The following is a 24,396-nucleotide window of genomic DNA, read 5'->3' on the forward strand; positions in this document are numbered from 1 at the left end:
AAAATGGAACTAAAAATACATTAGGTGTGACAAAATGGAACTTCTTCAGTGTGACTATGAGAGACTGGGCCTGCAAACAGTTAAGGAAAAAGTCTTTTTTGCATTTCACCTTCCTCCTAGGCTCCTGTAATCCATGCCAGCATACTTCTAGCATTACTTTGTTAGGCAGTAAGGTGAGAATGTGACAGTAAAACAGATGACCGGACATCCCATACTAGTTGCACTTAATAGCAAAGTATTTTGTTTCAAAGATCTGTTATATCAAGCCAGCTCTAGGTACTGCAGAAGAGACTGCTAGCACAGATCATAAATAAAATTATTCTATCTCTATGAAATGCAAAGCAGTGAAGACAGAACCTGCCTACACTAACAATTTTAATGGCATTATTCAGTCAGCAAAATAACTTGAATTATAGACTTTCTCTTAAATGTGTGTTTGTCTTGTAGGTTTTCTAGAAAAGGCATCAGTGTCAACAGTCCAATTTTTACAGGTGTTTACTTAGGCCATCTAAGCAGGTTCATCTTTCAGTTCCAAGATGCAGCACATAGGCACACTTCACATTTCGTGGCCATCAGAGCAACGTGCTGCAAACCAGCAGAAATCCATCAATTTTGATGCACAAACATTAGGTAACTCTGCTAATTTATGCTGCCTCTCTTGGCCCAGTAGGAAAAGCCTTGCTCTGCAGTGCTGTGACATTGGGCTGTTTCTCTGTGGAGGTGGTGGCTGAATTACAATAAATGTAGAGGCAATCAGGAGCAGAAGAGTCTAGCAGAAGTTGGACCCAGTTCTCAGAGTAACACCCTCCTTGACTTTGGAGTTGGGATCACATTAACCAAATCAGAGAGGGCACTTCACAAAGGACTTGTTTTTCTAACATGCTCTGTGAACTGTCTTGTATATTCAGGTGCACATTTCCCTTCTCAGCTGCTTGTGCAACAAAGAACCTGGGTGCTTCCAAAGGCTGTCAGACAAGGAACATTATCATCACGACACCTGGTGCCTCCAACACTTTGATTCCTGATCAAAAAAAGTCTGCATGCCATTCTCACCAGCCTTGGAGATGGCCATGGGCTGAACTAGAACATAGTTTTTCCCTTCCAGAGCCATGTATTAAGATCTACTTGTGACAGCAATATAGGTTGCATATAATTAGGGAAAAAATACTGCTATTAGGAAGCAAAGGAGATTAATTTTAAGTACTTGCGTGCAAATTCTAACATTTGTAAGAAATTAAATTAGTTGTGAAATATGAACTCTTGCATCTAGTCACAAACTATATGAGTGAGGAAGAGGATGCAAAACAGATCTTCCCAAGTCTTACAGTCACCAAGGTTGTTATGTCTCCTCCTTTGCCACCAGTGCATGATGAAAAAAATGAAATGTCATGATGGAGGCAAAAACCTAACAAGGTGTAACTAATTTAATCCTGTGAGCTAACAAACATTGCAACAGTATTTACAATACAAATTAAAAAGTGGTAGTAAAATGAGGTGCAGCTAACTTGCAAGCAAATAATCTTGCTGAAGTAGAAACTCTTTATCCTGTTCTGAACAATTACTAACATGATGCCATCATGAAAATGATTAATGCCACAATATGGATTGAGTACTAATGAACTTGACCAAGGTATTTTTCATATTAGGAAAAATTGAAACAACATGTCATTTGAAACAACAAATTTCAGGGACTATTTTTAGATTAGTATTTGATTTGAAGATATAAGAGAAGTACATAAATGGTATCAAGAGCAGACACACTTAAGGGAATTAATTGAACTGTACATTTGCACCCAGACACTATTAGTTCCAGGTGCTGTTAGGCAAAATTAAGAAATGAAAAAGCAAATGCATTTTTTTCTGAATGAAAAAAAGATGAAGAATAGGAAGAATCTTGTACCCTGTGAAAAAATATTGATGATCAAGATTCTAAAATATTTAAATGAACGGCAGAAAAATCTGAAGAATTACAACGCCACTATTTGAAGTCAAGGAAGAAGAAAGAAGCTCATCAAAGAAGCTGAAAAGCCTTTGACATGAGAAGATGCTACTTCTGCTGAGTTTTCAGAAGATGTGATTAGAGCATGCCAGTGGCCAAGAATGCAGACAATAATACTCCCTAGCAGGTGCCAGAAAGTTCAGCCTCCTAAGGGCAGAGAAATCTGGACTCTGTGAAGAGCTGCAAGGACTAAAATTTGCTGTATAAACAGCAGCAGGCACAAATGACTAATTTGCTTTTGTGTTCAGAAATAAACTACACCTAAAATTTTCCGTGTTGAAACATGTTTTAATTGATGCAAACAGCAGAAGTATTTCTTGCTGGTCAAACATCAATTTATTTTTACGTGAAAGTGTAGCATGATTTTAGAACATTAACTATACTAACTCTTTCTCTGCAATGAACAGTTTAGCCAAGATGCAATGATTTATTAATCAATTACTTCATGTCAATTACAGTAGCCACTAACATTTAATTAGGAGTTTAGATAAAACTGCCAGAAGAGAGGATTAGAAAAAAATGTGTGTGTGTTGTGGGAGAGGGGGGGCATTCCTGGAACACAGCCTGTACTTGCTGAAGCCATCCAGAAGCCCATATGGTGATATCCACCTCTTCAGAGCCACAAGGACAATGGATGGCAGGTATCAACAGAGGAAGAGGAGAATGGAACAAAACCCAGAAAACTGAGCAGAAGAGAGAGACAGGTCTTGAGCTGCTAATCTTCCACATCTTCCACATCCAGATCTGGACCGAGCCTGAAACAACTCTGCAGAAAACACATACTTTGCAAATAGATCTGGTACCTCTGTTCTACGTAAGAACTAAGAGGTATTTTAATTCCATTACAAATAAAACAATTAGACCTTTGTTAAATGACTAAACTTGACTGCCAGTGGAGTTAGAGTCCCATTAAAATCCCAACATATTGGGTGAGGCGCTTATGCTGATTCCAGACACTCTACCCAGAAAGGGTGAGTGAAAGAGCTGCACGAGTTTGAAGAAACATTATTACTAATTAGACTGCTTCAGATAATTGTAGGAGAATGTGGCTCTGCTTTAGCAACAGCAAAGTACAAGATCACATTTCTTCCTTCTAAAGGTGAACTTCAAAATATTTTGAGAGACAGTAAAGATTTTCATGTACGGTGTTAGAGCCCTACTCATACCTACTCGTACAAGAAAAATTAAGATTGTTGACTGTTACGGGAGAAAGAACTTGAAATTTACTAAAACTGTCAGTTTCATGTGTTTTAGGTTTATCAGATATTTTTAAACTGTCAGTTTCTTGTGTTTGATGTCTATTAGAAATTCACCGAAGCCGGCAGTTTTCTGTTTGGTAACTGCCAGATGTATTGAGAGCAACACCGACCCGTGTACCCTCACAGCTGACTGCTCTTCTCCCAGCTGGGAATGTACGATCCAAATGTTATAACCAGACACTGCAGAAAGGCACAGAAAAGACTACAATATGATCTAGGAGAAATTACTGACCAAACGGTGATGGACACTGGTCATTAAGCGAGAAAGACAAGTCTGTTAAATGATTTTGTCATGAGGGTGGCACAGGTGGTCCAGAGGTGTTTGCCTCGGGGCCGTCCACTCCCTCACGGCTCCGTCCTGGCCGCCCTCATCCCCCGTGCCCAAGGTCCGGCCTCCGCAGCCGCTTCCCGGGCTGGTGACGGGACGGAGCCCCCATCGCACCCCGTGCCGTCCCCTCAGCTCGAAGGACGGGGAGCTCCTGAGGCCAGCGGGGACGCGGTGCCCCGTGCAGGGCCTTCTCTCCCGTCCTCATCCCGGCCCGACAGAGGTGTCCAGGTAGCGGTGCCCCGCAGCTGGGCGAGACGCACCTCACCTCACCTCGCCTCGCCCTGCCCGGGAGTGCACACGAGGCGCATCATTTGAAACACACGCATTCACCTTTCCTTCCCCCCCAGCGGCCAAGGCAGCGCGGGGCCGAGCCCGCTCTGCCCCAGGGCCCGCCGCAGCCTCCGCGGGACCCGGCGCTCACTCACCTCCGCCGCGGCGCGGCCCGGCCAGAGCAGGGCGAGCAGCAGCACCGGCGCCAGGCGGCCGGGGCAGCCCCCGCCGGCCATCCCCGCCTCGGCGCTGCCTGCACGGGTCTCGGGCCGCTTCCTCTCTGCCCCCCTCCCGCCCTCCCGTGGGTTTTGGCCTGAGGGTTCCTCCGCACCCGCCTCGGCGCTCCCGGGTCGCGGCCCCGCCCCGGCCACCCCTCTCCTCCACCCCCTCATCTCCCCCCGCGTGTCCTGCCTTGGGCAGCGCTGGCAGCCGCCGCCCGCCCGCCTGTCCGTCCGTCCGTCCTCAGCGGTCATGGAGTGAGCGAGGCGTCGGGGGCTTTCCCGCCTGGGAGCTGAGGTGAGCGCCGCGGACGGGCAGCCCCGGGCGGAGCACCTGGCGCTCCTCGGGACGGGGCTGCGCAGCGCGCTGAGGGGCAGCCCCGTCCCGGGACAGCGGGAGGTGTCCCGGGTTGCCGGCTGGCTCCGTCCCCCCCGCGCCGCCGTGAGGGCGCAGGTGGCGGGCCCGCCCGGACCGCGGGGCTCGCGGCGGGAGCGGGGCCGGGGCCAGCCCGGCACCGCCCGAACGAGGCACGGGCTGCGCTCGCACGGAGCGGGGTCGGCTCTGGCTCCCGGCGGGGAGGAGGGCACGCTGAAAGCGGGCGAGAGCGAGGCGGTACCGGGAAAGGCGGCGGCGGCAGCCGGGGCCCCCAGCGCCATCCCGCCGCTGCCGGGGCGCTCCCGGGCACGGACGGGAGTTCCTTCAGCAACGCTTTCCGCTCCCTCGAGTGGTTTCTTTATGAGACAGAGGAAATTCCCAGAAGGGACAAAATGCTGCCCCACCGCATAAATGGAAAGCAGCGAGAAATGTTTCCATGTAATATGATAAAGAGCTTTTTCGAACGGAATTGTGATTTGTAAAGTGTCGGCAATGTGTAAAGTTTGTCAGATTTATGTTACTGACAGAAGTGCTGCATGCTCAAGGTAACCTTTCACCAAACAGAGTGCTGTTTTGAGAAGGTGCAAACTTAGAAAGCGTGCTGGCAGTGCCCAGCCACAGCAGCCTTATCTTGTCTGTAGTGTTCATGGATGCTATACAGGAAATCCCATATTACAGGTTTTATTTGCACTAGAAGTGATGCAGCAAAAGCAACAATATAATAGATGTATATAAATTTAGGAGTATTAATGATACAAAGCTAAAGGCTTTTGTGAGCAGAAAGCCAGCCACAGAGCTTTGTAAAACAGCTTCTCTGACAGGCACAAGAGTAGAGCTGGATCTGTGCTCAGTAGACCATACTCTGCCTCTTATGAAATCTGCTGTGAAAGCCGGTTAGCAGAAGCTGCTTTTCCAAAAAAGTTGGGTAGTGCCAGTAAGAACATGCTTCAGGAGACGGTGAGCGTTTCCTTCAGTACTAAAGATCTGGTACACAGCAACATGGTAAAACAACTTGACTCTAAAATATCCAACATCTGTGACAGCAAGCTGGTATAGACACCAAGGTATGGAGAGAAAAGGAAAGAATTCCCCTGGTTTCAGGCCAGATTGATGGTGACCATGTAGAAGAAAATGTATCCATTACTGGACTTTAACATGAGAAGTACTGGTGTTAGAGAGAAGGTCATAGACACTTATTTATACAAGAGCAAAAACAAAAGGTTCGTAGCTTGTCTATGAGACAATGTGGTCAGAGCAAGTGAGACTACAGTGGAAGAGAGTGATCAGTCCTCTCAAATTATGGCAATTTCAATGCAAAATGCCCCAGCATGGATCTCACTGCAAAGATAGTACTCAAAAGGAGAACTGTTGAATACTAAGCCAATGAGTTATTGGAAGAAACAAAAGAAAGCAGGCAGACCACTGTTAGGGGCAGTGAAAGAACTCATGCAGAATACTGAGTGAATGAAGCACTGCTATGATAAAGAGATATTGAGTCGGTTTTCAAATGATGAAAATCCTGCATGGAAATTAAAATTAAAAAAAAGTCAGCAAGCTCAAAGCAAAAATGTGAAAGTGCTAACAAGGGAGATATATCAAAAAGGCAAAATATTTTAAAAGAATCCTCTTCACTTGCAGAACCACCTCCTTCACTGACCTTGAGCAGCTAAGTGGCTCAGCTGAATGGGAGTTTTGTGTATTTATAGTTAAGAAATAGCAAGTAATGTTGCACTCTGAGATTGTCACATAGAAGCATGCATGCCTTTATGTGAGTTTCTAGGACAGATCACAGATCTATGACCCCAAAGGAGCACTGAGCTGCTACAAAGGTAAGATCAGGCACTGGGTTGTCTCCCCTGCTCACCGTGGCCACCAATGGCAGCGTGCATCCACAGAAAGCCTGTGGAAACTTGATGCACGCTGTGTTGCTGATACTGCTGTAATCCATGATATCATCTGAGGGCTACAAACTCAGACAATCTTGTATGTCTAAACAGCTGTCCAGCTCACCATCAGTTGTGCCAAAATATATACCTGCAGCTGCCTGTAGAGCTACTTTACAAAAATCCAACAAAAGCGCCAGTACCTGAACACTGGAGATCAACCTTAATTCTAGAAAGCAATTGAAAGCTGCATCTAATTAAAGTTTGCATTTTTCTACAGTAACTGATACTTAATTATTTTAACTTTGGTTTTGTTTCCTTGGTTCTCTATGGTAAAGAAAGGATAATATTATTTTCAGGAATATTTTTGCGGGAAACATTAAAGTTGTATGAATTTAGTATAAAGTGCAAAGTTTTATAGAACAATGTAAATGAAAAAATAGGACTTACTGGAAAGGATGGAGAGAGTACCTAATATGTCCATCACGAATGAGGCAGAAGTCCTATGGAAAACAGCATATAAGTTCACAGACTTCAAATGACTGTCCTAACTATAGGCATGAAAGAACCACATTCAAACTGATCTGAATCCTTGACTGTGTAACTTGTGTGGTATTGTTGCACATGATGTTGCTTCCTTTGGATGTAATGAAAATACAGTTAGGACTGCTCTAATTCTTTTTACCTCAGTAACTGTAGCTGTGTGTCTGCCTCCAACTATGCCTCGTGTCCCCTGTTCTTTAGCAGAGTTACTGAGAATGAAATTGTCTTGCTTCTTGATTCCTATCTAGAAAGTAAACATCTAGATTATGTTATAGTGTCAGCTTGTCCCCTTCTGTTTTCTGAGGCTGAGGTGAGGTTTGGTGATCTCATGTGAAACCTATTCCTTTGGTGGTGGTGAGTGTGTTATCCTGTGAATATTTTATTGAGGTAACTGTTGTGATTGCTTCAAAAACTTAAAAAATGAGATCAATTTGACCCATCAATCTAAACAAAACCTTGTATTCTTTCTGTTATTGTATTAGCTACTGAACAATTCAACTTGTTCAGAAAATGATGAGGTTTAGATAGCCATGACAAAATAACAAGCAGAGGGTTGCAAGTCTTCCACTCATGCATTAAGTATTATTTCAAACTGTGTCAATGGGTTGGATCAAAATGGATTTTAATTTGAAAATAAAAGTTTCGCTGCTAATACAAAGCAAATGTACCAAATATAATTTTCTTTTTAATTTTCTTCTGAATTTTCAGAAGCTGTTTGGATAATTAAATAATGAGATGAGTAGTGGGCAAAAGGAGCACATTTCTGCAAAGTCTCAACACTTTATGGCTTGGATTTTCCATTTGAGGCAATCAGTCCCTGCAATATTTTATTGCCTCTCAATTTTCCTTATATTGTTTTTATTACTAATGTAAAAAATCAGTGAGGTAGGAATGCTGTTGGAATATTATTTTTTTTTTTTATTAGGGATGCTGTTATTTTTTTCTTTTCTTACAGATGGGGAACTGGGGCACAGCAAGACTGTAGAATTTGACAGATGAATGGAGTACTGTACAATACATGTAAAGAGTGATCTTGCAGCATGGACTGGCTGCCTTTAGGCTATTTATTCATCAGTCAGCGCACAGCAGCTTCCAAAGTCTCCTCTTAGTAGTGTGGGATTTGGATATACTGTGCGTACACACAGGAGTCAATATTATTTATAGATTAGTTCTGGTTAGAAAAATGCCACACTACAAATAATAGAAAGCAAAAGAGTAATGTTTCAGGGACTGTACCCTCACATGTTTAACAAACACATGGCTGCTGCCTGAACAGCATCAGAGAGCAGCCAGTTTGCTGCACTTCACATCCTCACTCCCTGCTCAGGAACTGAGTGTCTTTGCCTACTCAGGAGATTTCTCCAAAGGAAGCAAACCCCTGTCAATTCCCTCTAGTCAGTGTTCAGTTTCCTCAACATTATTTCCCACATTTGGAACTCTAGACTGCTAAAAAGCAGAAGCCTGTGATAATCTGTGCTAACCTGGGAGAAGCCCAGCCCTTAAACCCTCAGTTTGAAATAATTATTTCCCACATTTGGAACTCTAGAGTAATAAAAAAACAAAAGCCTGTGATAATCTGTGCTAACCTGGGAGAAGCCCAGCCCTTAAACCCTCAGTTTGAAATAACCAGTGTGACTCATTTGCCAGACATGCTTTATTGCAAAGGATTGCAGCTTCTTTTTTATTTGGGGCATAAGGGAGTTTGCACATGACCTGGCTCTGTCTCTGAATTTGTGAAGCTCGAGTTTCCGAAAAGGTTGGAGCAGCAAATAAAACTGTGGGACCTAAGTCATAGGTCAGGGATGCACTATGTATGCAAATTATATATTACTTATGCAATTTATGTATGCAAAATTTGACTGTGTGGGACTGTGGAGGCCACTGGTCAGTCCTGCTTCCTAAGTCCTGGCAAAAGCTGTAGAAAAAATGTTCTAAAGATAAAGCTGAAAAACTCTAGGTGATGTCCACTGATTGTCATCTGTCCATGCATGTGGGCAGAACTCTTAGCTGAAATGCATGTTTTATTCTGCATTCAGAGTGGTCTTCCTTTGCTCACATGCTGGCACAGACTGGTCCAGCCCAGTTTGCAAAAGATGCTGCTGCTCAGTTTGGTCTTAAAACTATAATAAATACTTTCTTGAGGTTTTTTAAAGTTCATTAGGTTTTTTTACTATTCATGGGTGTTGCATCTTTTGTCTTAATGCCTTTAATTGAAATGGTGGCTATGAAAACTTTTTAAGAAATAATGATATAAGATTCTCTTTGTTCATTATTTCAAACACAGAACGAGGACTATCTTTACTAGGCTGAAATCTTGTACCCCTTTTCATGTGAATCTGCAGCTTCATCATAGTCCCCTTGAAATAATTGGATTGCTGATAAAATAAAATGTGGCCTGAATAGGAAGAATATAATGTAATGCCAACACAAAGCTGTGCACTGTAACACATACAAATGGTTAAGACTTATTTTTGGTTTTCCAGTAATTATTCAGGTGTACATTGGATGTATATTTTAATAGAAACAGGTTCAGAGGGGAAAACAACACCAGTATGGAATAGTGTTTGTAGAGCATCCACAAACAGAAGGAAAGAGAAGACCTGCCATTTAAAGAAAAAAGAAGTGCTGCATATACAAATCCTCCATCAGCAGGAATGGCATTAACAAAGGATTCATTTGAACGGATTAAATGGCTTATCACAGCTGCCTGGTGAGTTTTACAGATCACTACATTTTTTAACCAGATTCACTGAGATATACTCTTAGCTATTAATTTAACAGTAGTAAGAAATGCCTAGATATTTGCAAAGTTGAAGTAATTTTGAAATGGGCTTCACTGTATCCTGTAGAATAGTACACAGCAGTCTGTATGCTATGGCTGTACCTAATTTATCTTTTCATATAACTAGTAGACACCATAGTTCTTAGTAACAATAATATTAGCATTAATAGTAATTTAAAAGAATGCTTATTTTCTGTATTGCTGCAAAAATTTTAGGCTAACTTTTTATTTTAGCTTTTTTTTTTTTTTTTTTTGTAAACTTTACAAGCCATCACTAGCAATGGTTGGCATGGAACTGGGCTTCCCCACCAGCTGCTCTGGAATCATGTGGCTATTCTGAATGTGGCTTTCCTCTCTACTTTCTCATGCCCTCTTTCTCTGAGCAAAAGAAAACAGCACCAGCTAACTGATTTCAGGGTAGATGCAGATCATTCCCATCCTACTCAGTCTTCACCTCATGGTGTCCATGGAGAAATCTGTTTGGAATGGGTCCCCTCTGCCCCTTTGTAATTGTGGGATTGGAAAAAGGTTAGAAGGGGGAGTTAGAATGACTTTTACACAGTCTTGTTCACGCCTATCTGTTTGTCCTCAGTCTCACAGATCTAAAAAGACAAATATTTACAGCATGGGAAGCCATTTCTTGATGGTGTGCACCCCTTATGGAAACACTATGTAGTCACCCCAAACAGGGTTTAATCGTGTGTACACCTGATCACTTCTCACTTTCTGCAGACTACATTTTTGTGAAGGTTTGATGTTGTGAGTATAGTTTTAATTCAGTTTTCTTCTTTTAAATCAGGTGGCTGCTGATTGTTTTTTCAACTCAAGGAATTGATGGGGTAAGTGACATTGACATTTACTTTAGGCAGGTGAGGGATAGAATGGTAGAGTTTAAACAAGTAGCACCACATGCACCAAGATGATCAATAGTTCTGTGGGAAAACTGTAACATTCCTTTCCAGATTTCTGTGATTCTGACTTTCCTTTCTGCTACTCAGCTTATCTAATTTGCAATTTTATGCTCTGGATTTTCCTAGATTCTAATTCTGGCTTCTTGAGGTGCTTTTGGAAAGCTGGATGTAGAAAACCCTCCCTTGTTCATTGAGTGTATCTCCTTCCTCATAAGGTCTCTTTAATGGTTCTGCATTATGGCACAAGTCAATTCTAGCTTTGCATTCTGCTCTGTGTGTTAACCCAGATCTTACACTGGTTTCTGTGGACAGTCCCATCTCTCTGAAGCCAAATTTTCACATATAATATAATTTCAATATCTACTTTATTATCCTGTCTGTACTGGCCTTCATATTACCCTTATGTTTGCAATGTCCGTGCCTTCTTTCAAGTCCATCCTCTTTGTATTCTTTCAAATATTTACCAGCTCTTTTTTTTTTTTTTTTGTAGAGTTTATTTTTTATCCCCAAACTCATCCCTTTTTATTTGAGCTGTTGAAGATGGAAATATTTTTTAAAAATAAATGTTCAATCAGAAGAAAGGATAATAGTTCTGTTATTGGAAGCTTGTATTCTATTGACATTCCAGGAGAGGCAAGATTCTAACAACTATGTGAGAGACTAGTGCAGAGTAGATTAGTAATTTCATGGGAAATGCAGTGTGTGAAAGACAAGTAATGTGTGAGAGAGACCATCATACCCTCTAGCTCTGAGGTTTGGGAATTCCAGGTATTCTAAAAATGGTATAGACAGAAAGAACAGATTTTTTCCTCCTTATCTAATATTTGTCAGAGTTTTCTCCTTGAAACATTGAAGTATGAGCCTATAGTGTTCTGTTGGGTATTAAAATCAGTAGCAAAACAATCTTGACCTTGATAATAATGAAAACCAACACTGAGAAAATATTTGTTTTATCACCATTTTCTTGTTTATCTACAATATTCTCAAATATTTTACCTCCTTGTTAAAATTATTTTTAAAATATATTTGATAATTTACACAGTTTTACTCAAAAAAATGTTATTTAGTAGACATTCCAACTTAGTTTATAAGTGCATATGATGTGTGTTTATTATTACATTTGGAGAAATAGAAAAGAACAGTGAAATCACGTTCATTTACCACACACAAGATCTACTGAATTTACATTTTGTTGTGTTCTCATTTCTCCTTGAATAATATTTTTTCTCATTGCAATTTAATGAAAAAAATAGTAATTTCTTTGCTATTAAAAGGACAATAACATAAATTTTTAATACAAGAATTAAGTAAATTAATAATAGGCAATGCATAATTACACCATGCATATACTTAGTTTCATTTAATAGACAAGAATTAAATTCAAGCTTGTATCTCTGAGTGAACTTCTTGCTCCTTCACCTTGTTTTGCCTTTTATAATTTCATTGTAGTTGAACAATCTCCTAAAATAATGTGATGGATTACAAATTTTACATTATTGCAAATTAAATTCTGGTTCTGTTAAGATTTATTTCAGATGCAGCTGGTTTTCTAAGTTACATTTGGCTGTAATATTTAGTGTTGTCTAACATAACTTGTAGTTAAGGTCTTCCACCTTCTACAGCAACAAGTAATAAGCTTTTACTTATTGCTTCTACCTTGCCAGCATGTTTATGTTGGTGAGAGATCTTTTTCCTTGAAAATCATCTAACTAGTTAATATGTCCAGCTGACAATACTTGATGATGTAATTGTTGTCTGTTGTGCATTGATAAATGCATAACCTTTCAATTTTTAGGGAGGATATGCATATATTGATCCATGTGGGGGACAGGATTGTTCAGTCTGTCGCTGCTTTCCAGAAAAAGGATCAAGGGTAAGTTGTGATTAGAGCTAATGATAATTACTGTTGCAAGTACTGTACATTGTGCACATTGATGTTCCTGAAAATCAACATGGTTGATAAATCAATAAATCAATATTCAGACATAAACACATCTGATAAACTAATATAATTCTATCACTGGTATCAAGTACAGCTGTCACTGAAGAAACCGAAGATTGTAAAGAATTCTGTTTCTAACTGGGTTTGTACTAATCATGGTACCTTTCTTGTATTAAGGATTCTTTTAAATCTGTCTAGGAATTAGACAGATGTGATTCCTAATACAAGTATAGAAACCTATACTTGTCTTCTACTAAGAGGCTGGTCCAAGGTCCAAATGTCCATGTCATTCTCTAGTTTTATGAGAACTTAGTTATTTCTTGTTTGGGTTGGGTGACTAAAAATGTTTGCAGACTTTTTATCTTATTCACTTAAGATACTAACTTTAAAAAAACCCCTGAATTTTCTTTGTCTTATGAATAATTCTAAAACAGCTCTAAGGCATTTTCACATTACATGCTAAAATCAGTAACTGTGCATGTTGCTAATTGTTAATTGAAATATGTCCAGTGATGACCACTTTATCTTGGCTGTTCTTTCTCAGAATACATCTCTATATAGAGATAGCCAATAATTTAAACATTATGTGAGGAAAAAAAACTTTTATATATATACAAAATATATATATATATATATATATATATATATATATATACACACACACACATATGTCTATGTATGTACTGATTGGTGGTCAACTAAAATATTGTCAGTGATGAAAATTGTTTTCTACCAAAGTACTTACGTTTAAGTTTAGGTTTAGGAAGGCTGAATGTAGTGGATCAATTTTGGAAGTGCCACATGCCCCATTTCTTTGTGTACAACCAAGAGTTGCCAGAACAGCAAGACACTCCTTTTTCTTCCTGTGCTTCTGCAGTTAGCTGTGCACTTTGCTGTGTCATGATCACTGCCCTGGTGTCCTTGGATCCTATCCTAATCCTGCAGGATTATGTCTATGTGAAAGTCCCCCATGCTGTAGGATTTTCATAATAGAGGCCTAGGATGAGTATATCTCTGTAACAGTGTGCTAACAAAAGGGCATCCCAGGAAAAGTATTTTGACTGGTACCTCTGCAGTGTCTCTCAGTGCTACTGAACAGACTGTTCTGGATACCAAAAACCTGATCTGAAATGCCATTTTAAAACAACTAACTTTCAAACTAGGGGGAATTTCCCTGATTTGGGTTCTCACTCAGTTGCTTGGAAGTTCTGAATTACATGCCCATAATCAGCCAATAATAAATACCTCCTACAGGTGTTCTAGCTCTTTCCTGGGCTGTCCTCATCACACATAAACTGTACTATGATTCATGCATTTGCAGGTATTTTTCTAAATAATTCCAAGGAACTGGGCCTAAGTGCCAAATAGAAGTGTAATAAACATTTCTAAATTAATTTAATGTTGTTATGCAACTGTAAGTCTGAGAATTGTCCCATTTGCTGAAAAAGCTCTGAAATAAGAATGTACATGTGCCCTGATGGATAATGGATAAAGCATCTCCAATGTAATATTAATTTATATTTCATGCAGTCATTTATATTAACCAATATACTAGAAACAGAAGTACTCTTCAGACCCTACATGAAACATGGCTTTACTAAACACTACCTCACATACATTACTGCACATATTTTCTATACTAATGTATGGTGATGAATAATTTTCCATAGTATTATTTAATCTTTTCTTTCATACTTCAGTTCTTGTGATTTTTAAATTTTGCTGTGTTCTGCTTTTACACTCTGACACACTAACTTTGCTATCTGAGCTTTTGTGGAGACGACCCATTACAAAATAAAAGACTGCTTTATCTTATTGTTAGCTTTCTAGAATGAAAACCATCTGCTTTGTCTGCTTTTCTGTCTGAATCCTGCTCTGGGGCTGGTTCCTCAGAGTTTTGCATCTTCCTCAATCCTGTCTTGAAATGGTAAGAAATAAATGGTTATTAAAAGCCTCTGGCATTGTACAGTACACAAGCTTAAGTATTCAGAACTTTTGGTAGTAAGACTTTGCCTTCTATTTGCCCATTTGAAAATGTTTTAAATTTCAACATCAAAAGCCCTCTTTATTGTAAGTGGACAAGATAATGATAATTAACGTTTAGCTAGAGAAAAGCTGACCATGGGAATAAGAAAATGAAACTGCCATGGCCATTCTTGAATGTATTTATAGTGGGCAAGTTGAAACAAAAGGAGAAGCAAGTAGCTGAACTTTCACTGCATATTTAAATAAAACCATTATAGCTATGCATCAGTTGCTCTGTTGGGTTTTAGAAGAGCTTGTGTACCTGTCATTTTTAATTCTCTGAACTATATATCACTTTGTACAAGAAATAGATTTGCACTCCTATTCATTAGCAAGAAACCACTGAAAAAAATTTTTAGTCACTAGTGCTAGTAGTATATCATTACAATTGTTTACATGACAATGAAGTTTTGACTTCTGTTCACTTGGGATTGCAGTCTTGTTGGAATTAGTCTTAAATGATACTGTTTATCTTTTAATCTTACGTCACAACTCAGAAGGACTCTCTTCCATAGGACACCATTAACATGTGCTGCTAAGTCTCTTTGTCCATACTGTGTGCTATTATACCTAGACATTTCCAAATTGTAGAACAGCTAAATGAGGCAAAACATCATTAATGAAAGTATATATATTAATGAAAGTGTTCTACCTGACTTCTTAGATTCTTTTTCCCCTCTTCCTTTTTGGTAGGCCATAAAGTCTGTGATTTCAATTTTCATTAGAGATATAGTAAAACATTTCCACCATTTCATCCTCTTTTTCTGAATTGGAAAGTTGTTTCCTAGAAAACTCCTGCAGTGTTGTATCACCAGCTTCCAAAAATGCTGGCTGCTCTAATAGAATTTAGACAACTAAAAAAATGTTTGCAGTTAGCACTGACCGATTGTAAACCTGTCCTGTGCTGACCCGGAGTTTGATCCTATTCAATTCCGTTGGCTTTGTTTTTAGTTAAGTAGATTTGGGAAGCAAGCATCTATTCATGAGCCAACCTGATCTGGCTTCTATGGGGTCATGTGAAATGCCTGGATCAAAGTGAATAATAAATATAACTCAGCAGGACCAATGTTCGTTCTTTTGCAGATGAAGCAAGAGGTTTATTTTTATCCTAGTGTAGGGGAGAATGCAGCAAACAGAAATCTAAAAGGAGGGTTTTACACTTTCTGACACTCCAGATGTAAGGAGTAAGCATTCACAAGAGATGCTGAGTCACTTGGGTGTCACAGGTAAGTTAGGAAGTCAGCTGGTATCAGTCGCTGCAGGGCAAGAATGCACTGCCTTGGGGTAAGAATGAGCAAAGTTACCTATGAGTAAGTCAACGTTCTGGCACTGCTTCTCTTGTAACATCTCCCCAGTAGATCTTGAGAGTTGCCAAATTTCCTTAGTAGGTTCCATGGGTTATTGGAGTTCAATTTACAGCACAGTGTAAACATATTTAAAATGCACTAACTCAGAAAATTGTGCAAATTCTGTCTGTTTTGGGAAGTAAGACGCATTTATTAAAACACATTTCTTTTGCATGTCGGCATGCAGTGGCAGTCTGTCATTCACATGGAATAACCAGTACTTGTATTTGAACTTTCAAGTAGCACACTGAGGAAATAAATATGTAAAATCCTTCTGCTTGGTCTCAAATCCACTATCAGAGATGTTTGTACACTTCTATCTGAGGAAATCTAGGTTTCTCCCATTATTTGCCTCCTACTTGTTTAATTTTTTCCCAGTACATTAGCTGTAAGTTTTAAAGCAGAAGATTCCTGAGACCAGTTACACATTTCACCTACATTCACTGAGAACCATATTATGTTTTTCTATAAAACAGACCCAGAGAAATGAGACCCCTAAATCTATCTGAAGCAGACCACACTTTTTTTTTTTTTTTCTTTTGTTTTGTTTTGTAACTGATCAGAGGAATAGGCAGTTCTCTGACTGCAGAAGTCAGGATTTGAACTGGTAGGGAATGGATCCTGCTTACCAGAATGTGGAATGGACACAGAACCATAGAAACAGAACCACTCCAGTCTGTAAGGAGAATCACACCAATCACTGCAAGGTCTCTTTGAGGTTGTTCATCATACACAATGCCCAGCTACAGCATCTGTAAATTAGCATTTCTCATATTAGACATTTTTCAAATTTTCAGAAGTTTTGACCTTGTTAGTTATCCCTCCTTTTGTTCTTGAGCATCTTTCGTTTCTTAATACTTTTGGTTCCCCTGTCCTACCATACTGATTGACAAGCTTTTCTACATCAAGCAAGATAAAACTGTACAAAACCATTCTTTTTTACAGATTTGAATCAACCAAAAATTGTCAACAGTGACTTCAAAAAAATAGTACAGAGCAAAACTCAATTTAATTTTATTAGCTAAGCTCATGTTAATTATTTGTGGTCTATTTCTATAGTATCTATGATCTATTTGTAGCTCTCTGCTTTCAGCCATTAGCAGTTAAGAGTTTCAGTGCTCAATTATGATTTGTTGAGTTTGTTTAACACAATAGTGACACCCACTGGCTTTTTGGATAGTTTTTGTTTTCCTTTTCATAGTCCCACAGGGTTAAAACCTAAGTATACATTGTGAAAGATGTTTTCAGCACTTCACTGTGATTTGTCATTTGTTCTGTGAAGTATCACTGTGAATACTAAACTGCATCATCAGGGGTTTTTTTCTTGTAGTATATTACATAACTGAAAAATATAAAAAAGTTGCCAAATATGATAAGTTGGCAAATTTTCCAAGAGTTTAGAGCATGGTTCAGATGTTCTTTAAAAGAAAGACAGACGATATACAAGGGTCTGTAGTGACAGAACAAGAGGTAGTGGCTTCAGGCTGAAAGAGAATTTAGATTTGATATGAGGAAGAAATTATTTACTGTAAGGGTAATTAGGCCTAGCACAGGTTGCCCAGGGAATTGTGGATGCCTCATCCTTGGAAGTGTCCAAGGCCAGGTTTTGAGTGACCTGGTCTAGTAGAAGGTCATCCTAACCATAGCAGGGTGTTTGGACCTACTTGATCTTTAAGATCCCTTCTATCTCAAACCATTCTCTGATTCTATGAAAAGTCAAACTGTAACTATTATTATTGCATTTTCTTGGCTAAAATCTGCTAATTTGGTGAAAAAAAATTATCTAATGTATTAAGGACAATAGACTGGATTTAATGCCAAATTGTGTGATTTCTCAGATTTATCTCATCTTAATCAAGTTTATATTTAGAAGAGGGTTTGTTCTGGTTTTTTTTTGAGCCTTGACTCACAGTGAAAATTAGTTTGGTTCTAGCCTTACACAGTGAGGAGTAAAATCTTCCCAGAACGGACACCCCTCCAAACCCTGGAAGATGTGGCTTTGCTGCGTAATTGAGCAGCTCTTCCAAAGGGGGAGAGGACATGGGTGGGGCTTAGAGCAGCAGCAGATGCCCCCATCTCACTAAGCAAATTACAAAATAAAACATCTCTCCAAATGCCTTTGCAAGCACTCCTTTCTTGCCCACAGACTGCTTTCCTTTCCTTCTTGCTCTGTCCTGCTCCTGGTGAAATGAAAAAGACTGGTTACAAGCCAGAGTCCAGTGCACAGTGCAAAGGGCTGCTGTATTGTTTGCCTACAGTCTGTGTGAGCATTTTCACTTTTGTTCTAATGAACAGAAGGTAAGTGCATTTCACAAATCACTGGTACATCTCCATAGCCTGTGACATAGGGTACTGTCTTCACTGAAGGTGATAACTGGGCTTCTTTTGACTTTTTTGATAACAAGAAGCAAGACAATTCACTTGAGTAGCATGACGTTTTTATTCCAACTAAGACTCCTTTAAAACATTGTGCTTGAGACAGCTAAGTGCTCAAGGCACTCTTAAAATCAGCTGCCCTTCAGTCTCCTGCATTAAAAAAAAATCCAGTTAACCTTGGCCATTGCCTTTTCCAAAGAGCATTAAATGTTTTGTTGCATGATTCTGAAGTACTTGCAGTCTTAGTCTTAGGAAGCTAAAGTTAATTAAAAAAAAATACAGCCTTGTTTTGTTTAAAGTCAATTTCTTACTGCAGGTCAAGCCCAGGATATGCTAAAATAACAGACCATAGTCTTGGCATGGTAGCTCCTGACCTAGACAATTAACAAGGCACTGAAAACCTAGAGGAATTTATTGGCATCAGATGGCAGAGCGGGCATAATATTCTGTTCATTTTATCTGAGCTAATTTGTCATTTCCACATGAGCATGACTACCTTCATCCTCTTTATTTTTACAGCTGTCCTGAGACTGTAATGCTGTGGTAGTCACATTGGATGGGCACAAATAATAGATGTGATAATAGATGTTATGGCATGGTATCAGTTTGGTCTTAACAAAGCTCCAGTCATTATCAGTCTTTGAGCTGAAAGAAAGAGAGAGAATCCATCAGCTTCACATGGCATGCTAAAGTTGTATCAGCTGCCAAACCCATTGTGAATTCTGAATTCAGTGACTCTGTTCTATGACTTCACTACCTTCAACTGAAGACCATGAAGTCAATTAAATTCACAGTGTAGCAGCAAATGAAGACATTTTACCAACCTAAAGGACTACATGTCCTGGAAGTTTTTATTTTATTTTTTAATTATAATAACTACCATAGGATGCCTACAGTGTTTCAGCTTTTTTTCTGAGTGCAATAAAAATCATGTTTCTTAACTGTCCAAAGTATATAGCATGTTTTGAAAGTTTTCTCTTTCAACTCTTGAATGCAGAGCATATGCACTATTAATTAAAAATACTGAAGTTGGTGCAGTTACCTGTTGTCAACAAAATGCATTAAAAGACAAATGCATTAAAAATTAGTGTAAAACATCTTATGCTTTTTTTTTCCTGTTGATGAATGATGCATTTTGCAAGGTAACTGATAGTTTAGAGAACTAAAAAGCCATACCACTTCCAGTAAAGTTAATGGTTCAAAGAATTGTATTTTATTAAATTAGTGTGATTCATTACACTTGTACTCAAAATGATGCTTTAATTAAAATGGTTGTCCAATTATTTTTTCAATCAAGTATTTAAAGGGCATAATAGCTACCTTAGAAGTACTTCAATTAATAAATTCATTCTAACATAGAATGAGCAAGGCTCTGCGAGTAGCTAGGCTGCAACTGCTCATGCAAGCAAACACTCAACACCCAGAATCCCAACTGTCCATTCACTGTTAACAAGGATGCAGAATCATCAGCTTCTAATACCAGTAGCACTTAATTTGCATAATATTTTACATTACTGAAATTCTGGTATCACAAAAATTGTAACTGTTAGAGAAGACAACATGCTGAGTCTGCCCTGGAATTTTTGCCAGTGGCTTCTCTGGAAGCAGGATCAAGGCTGAAGTGAGAGCAGCGAGTAAAGATAAATGGAACATGACTCGTATGAGGATTCTTTTTTTCAGATGGTCCTTATTTCTAAGTGTAGGATTTCTTTTCCCAGCCTCTGGACTAAGTTCCTGTTCATAGTTCAAGGGCCAATGGTCATCTAGCCCTGCTTCCACTGTGGCAAGAACCTAGAGTATGTTCCTGTTCAAACGTGTAGTAAATTACCTTCTCTGTTTTATTTGACTGAATGATGCATGTCATACATTTTTTCACTTCTTTTCACTGTCAAATCACACGGATTTTAAAAAGACAATTAGAAAATAAATAAAAAGTAAAAGAAGCTTAAGTCCCTGATTGTAATTCACAAGATTTTGTCCAGACAGATTCAGCCTGTTGAAATGTTTACAATGAGAAGCAAGCATTCAGTTCTTTTGCTTCCTGAAGCTACATATTTTCTTACAATCATCTTTCATTTCCATCTTTTTTTCTTCCTTCAATCCATTCATAAAAGTAAAGATATAATCTGTTATTTCCGTGAATAATGAAATATCTTTTACTGCCCTCCAGTGGTCCTAATGCCATATGGTTTTCTCAGCAATGTGTGGGGTTCCATTTTGCTCTCTTTTAAAATACTGGATTATAATAAATTATAATAATTAATTCTATACTATAACAAATTATTGATTGATTATACATACTGTGTGACTAATAGAATTAATTATAATAACTTAGCATAACTTATGTATGAAGTCTGCAAAGCAAAACATTCTTCAGTTTGGAAACAACAAGTTATAGGTAAACAAGGATAATTATATAAAATTAAAAAGATATGTAAGAGAAATAAAGTCTTGGAAATACATAGATTTTTGTAGGGTGGAAGTGTAGACAGCTCACATGTGAAGCCTGATTAGAAAGCTTGCTTCATTCAGCACTTTGAATCTATGATTGCATAGTTATTGAGCAGCACAGAAGAAAAACTGCAACACATCTGAAACAACTCCACACCAGTGTTATAGACTAAACAGTCCTGTTGGCATGGGAGTTAATTTTACTATAGGAGAATGTATATTACCTTGGAAAAGTTAACAGAAATCTATGGAGATTGTATGGTAATGAAGGTACAAGTACTCCATTTAGAGCTATTTATAGAAGTTACATTCTTTTACCTCCCAACCCATTTTAACACAATCTATTAAAACTGATGCTTTCTGTAAATATGTTAGCTAATAACTATTATTTTTTTTCTCCAGGAAAATTCACTAATTTTACATGAGGCATTAAGATATGAGAGTGATTATGAAAAATGTGAGCTAGAAAAACTTAATTGGCACACCATGACTTGAAAGAGGGAACTTGCTTGATTTGTTCTAATTTTGTATACAAAGTCACTTTGTATAAAATGAGTTCTCATTTTTCTGTGGGAAAACACAATGCTCATTGGAGTCCTAGGCTTGCGAGAGATGATACTTAAATTGGTGGAGCCAGGAAGTCTTGCAGGTTATCCCAAGCATCTCAGAGAGTGGTCTTGGAGACCTGATGAAGGTGAAAAGAAGTGATCACCTTCAGCATGCTGTTAAACTTGAAGGTTGTGTTCCTACAGCACCGAATTCAGTTTTGCAGGCTGTCCAGCAGCTGTTTTGAATTGTGAATATTTATACATTGTAAGCCTCGTTTTATGCACAGGGTCATCTCTGAATTGCTGTGGGGGTTACAGCAATAGTCATTCACTTCTTTGGACTCTTTTCAGGGTCAGCCTGGTGAGCTGGGAGCTCAAGGTCCGATTGGGTCCTTGGGATCTACAGGACCAGCTGGTCTGCCAGGGGAGAAAGGACAGAGAGGTGAGAATGGGAAGCCTGGGCCAGCTGGAGAAAAAGGTGATAAGGTAGGAAACACCACAGACAGCTCTTTTAGGTGTATACAGTGTGTAATGTTAAATGTTGATAAGTGAAACAGAACCTGAATGACCAAAAAGCACTTGCCAAACTATACACTTGCTCACACAAAATTCTCACAGAAGTTAATTACAGATAATCAATTCTTGAAAAAATATTTCAGGAGATTTTTTTGCTGTGGATCACAAAATTAGAATTTTTTGTGTCAGAAGACACAAAATATGATGAACAGACAGACTCTGATTGTCATGTACCACACATCCTCCTTAACCTCAAAGAATGTGTAGAAATGTGGAGCTGGAGGGAACAGTATGGTGCTTTTAAAAATGCTGCACTATAAAGAATTTTATTACCACTTAGAGAGTATAAATTGAAGTTCAGATTCATATCTTTCATACCTGTACAATCCCTGGCCCTTGGTACTTCATATTAGTTGTAATAGTCTAATTTGACTGATCTCAGAGTGAAATCACTAATGTCAGTATCTAGCACACCTCAAATGTAAATGCTGTAACAAAAATTGTACTGCTGGTTTTATCAAACCAGGAGCAGGATTGTGAAATTATGTACAGAAATATTTTATAAGTTACAGGCAACTTCCCACTCTGTCAATTTATAATCTTCGGAGGATGAATGGCTATGAAGTATTAGATGTTTGTCCTGTACTGTACCACCTGGTACACAGGTAACTGTTGGCATTAGTCTTCTGCTAGGCCCACAGAAGTTTTTTTCAGATACTTAATTTCTGAAAATTATGGCTTTTGATTCATATTTCAAACAAGACTGGTTTTTTGTTTCTTTCTATATAGTACCACATATTCTTGTTTTTCATTTTTTTTAAGTAATGACCTCCTCAACTTTGTTTTCTCATATCACCTCTTTTTAGGGCCCAACTGGAGTTCCAGGATTTCCTGGTTTAGATGGTGTTCCTGTACGTATTAAACAACTATTTCTTTATAAAAATTACAGGTCCCATAAATTCATAGCAAGTCCTCTAACAGAATAATATACTGACTAAGTTGTTTGGCTTTAAACTTGTTGATATAATTTCTCTTAGAGAGTTACATGTTTTGAAAAAATGTAAAATAACTAGGTTAACTTCAGCTGTGTTTCCTATTGATAACAAAGACCACCAAATCCCAAAGAGGTAAGTAGAGAATTTTCATGCAGGAGTGGGGCAGTGAAGGCAGAGACTACCACTAGGCTTAAAAGCAGAGTATTTCTTCTCTCAGGATCTATAGCACACCATAGTCTGCTTGGTTCATTCTTAACATCTCTGAAAATACATCACACAGTGCACTGGTTTTTATTCAAACATTCTGATTTTTGCTTATAGTCCTTTTGCAGGAAGAAACCCAACCACTTAGTCCCGTAATTTTAACCTGAATAGGGACTGAATAAGCAAAGTGGGTCCTAAATATGTCTTTATAAGGATGTGACAATGTATTTTTATTAATGTCTTCTTCAACATGAAAATTGGTGAAATAGTATCTTAGAAAATGCGATAATGTATTTTTATTAATTGGTGAAATAGTATCTTAGAAAATGCATTTTTCAAAATACTCTGCTAGAATTGAATTCCTGTGATGCTACCAGTTTCATGTGGCTCAAAGAAAGTTAAAATGTTGAATTTTGAAAGTAAAAACAGAACTAAAAGCCGAGTGGGTGTTGTAGCATCTGCTTGTCAGCTGTCCACATTTGACAGTGGGACTGTTGCCAAAATACCTGGGTAATGGTATTTTGGTCACAAGCCCAAAACTTGGCACAGAAAAAGGAAGTGTTCCCAAGAAATGTATATTCTTTTTGCAAATAATGTTAATTTAAAAACAGTGTCCACAAATTAGACTGAAGCATTTACAGAGCCTGGATAATGGAGAGGTCACAAGCCCAAAATTAGGCACAGAAAGTGTTCCTGAGAAATGTATATTCTTTTTGCAAAGAATGTTAATTTAAAAACAGTGTCCACAAATTAGACTGAAGCATTTACAGACAAGAAGGTAGAATTGACAAAAGTGTTTCAGGTAAATGACCAGGGTACTCTCTTGACAATTTTTCAGACTTCCCCTACAAAAATTTTTTTTTTTGTCAAAATTTATATTTTGTCAATACAAAACTCTTTAATTCTGTGAAAAATAGGGTTTTTTTTCTCCAACAGGAAGATCATTCCAAGAAAAATCTCATTGTTTCATTGCCCAGTTTCCTAATCCTTATCTGGACACTGGTTAGTTATTACTAGGTTAGAAAAACCACAATCTCTGTAATTACTGTGTGCCTGGGTCAAGCTATGTCCTCTTTTTACTTGTTTTATCCTAACAATTAAAAAACATGAGGCTGCTTGAAATTAATTTTTTTTTTTTTTAAATCGCCAGTGCACCCACTAGAATTATTTACTCATTTTCTGCTGTGAGATATGGATTAGGAGGAGGGCAACACAGGCTCAAAACTTTTAAGGGTATAAAGAAAACTTTTATTAACAGAAATAAAAGAAAAATAATAAGAAAATTGGAATAAAACCTTCAGAACACTTCTCCTCACACACCCTCTTTTCTTTCCCACTGACAACATAAAGAGACAAAACCTGGGACTTTCAGTCAGTTTACCACCTCTAAAAATAGTCTTTCTTCAGTTCTCTAAGGGAGAGGA

At 38.6% G+C, this 24,396-nt stretch overlaps 2 protein-coding genes across 2 annotated transcripts in view; one reads left to right on the forward strand and one right to left on the reverse strand.

Annotated features, from left to right (window-relative positions):
* The window catches only part of COL4A3 (collagen type IV alpha 3 chain), a 55,143-nt gene extending 51,051 nt beyond the window's left edge, over nt 1-4,092 (reverse strand). The window contains exon 1 of the mRNA XM_041414332.1: nt 4,012-4,092. Coding sequence (XP_041270266.1) covers nt 4,012-4,092 — 81 coding nt within the window. The remainder of the gene's footprint in view (nt 1-4,011) is intronic.
* Nucleotides 4,093-4,295: 203 nt separating this feature from the next.
* LOC121341103 (collagen alpha-4(IV) chain-like) overlaps nt 4,296-24,396 on the forward strand; it is a 67,961-nt gene continuing 47,860 nt past the window's right edge. Inside the window, exons 1-6 of the mRNA XM_041414331.1 lie at nt 4,296-4,372; nt 9,398-9,586; nt 10,458-10,497; nt 12,365-12,442; nt 21,609-21,743; nt 22,640-22,684. Of these exons, the coding sequence (XP_041270265.1) occupies nt 9,531-9,586; nt 10,458-10,497; nt 12,365-12,442; nt 21,609-21,743; nt 22,640-22,684 (354 nt within the window). The 5' untranslated portion in view covers nt 4,296-4,372; nt 9,398-9,530. The remainder of the gene's footprint in view (nt 4,373-9,397; nt 9,587-10,457; nt 10,498-12,364; nt 12,443-21,608; nt 21,744-22,639; nt 22,685-24,396) is intronic.

The sequence above is a fragment of the Onychostruthus taczanowskii genome, unplaced genomic scaffold (genome assembly GCF_017590055.1).
Source record: "Onychostruthus taczanowskii isolate IOZ18803 unplaced genomic scaffold, ASM1759005v1 scaffold45, whole genome shotgun sequence".
Lineage (NCBI taxonomy): Eukaryota > Metazoa > Chordata > Aves > Passeriformes > Passeridae > Onychostruthus > Onychostruthus taczanowskii.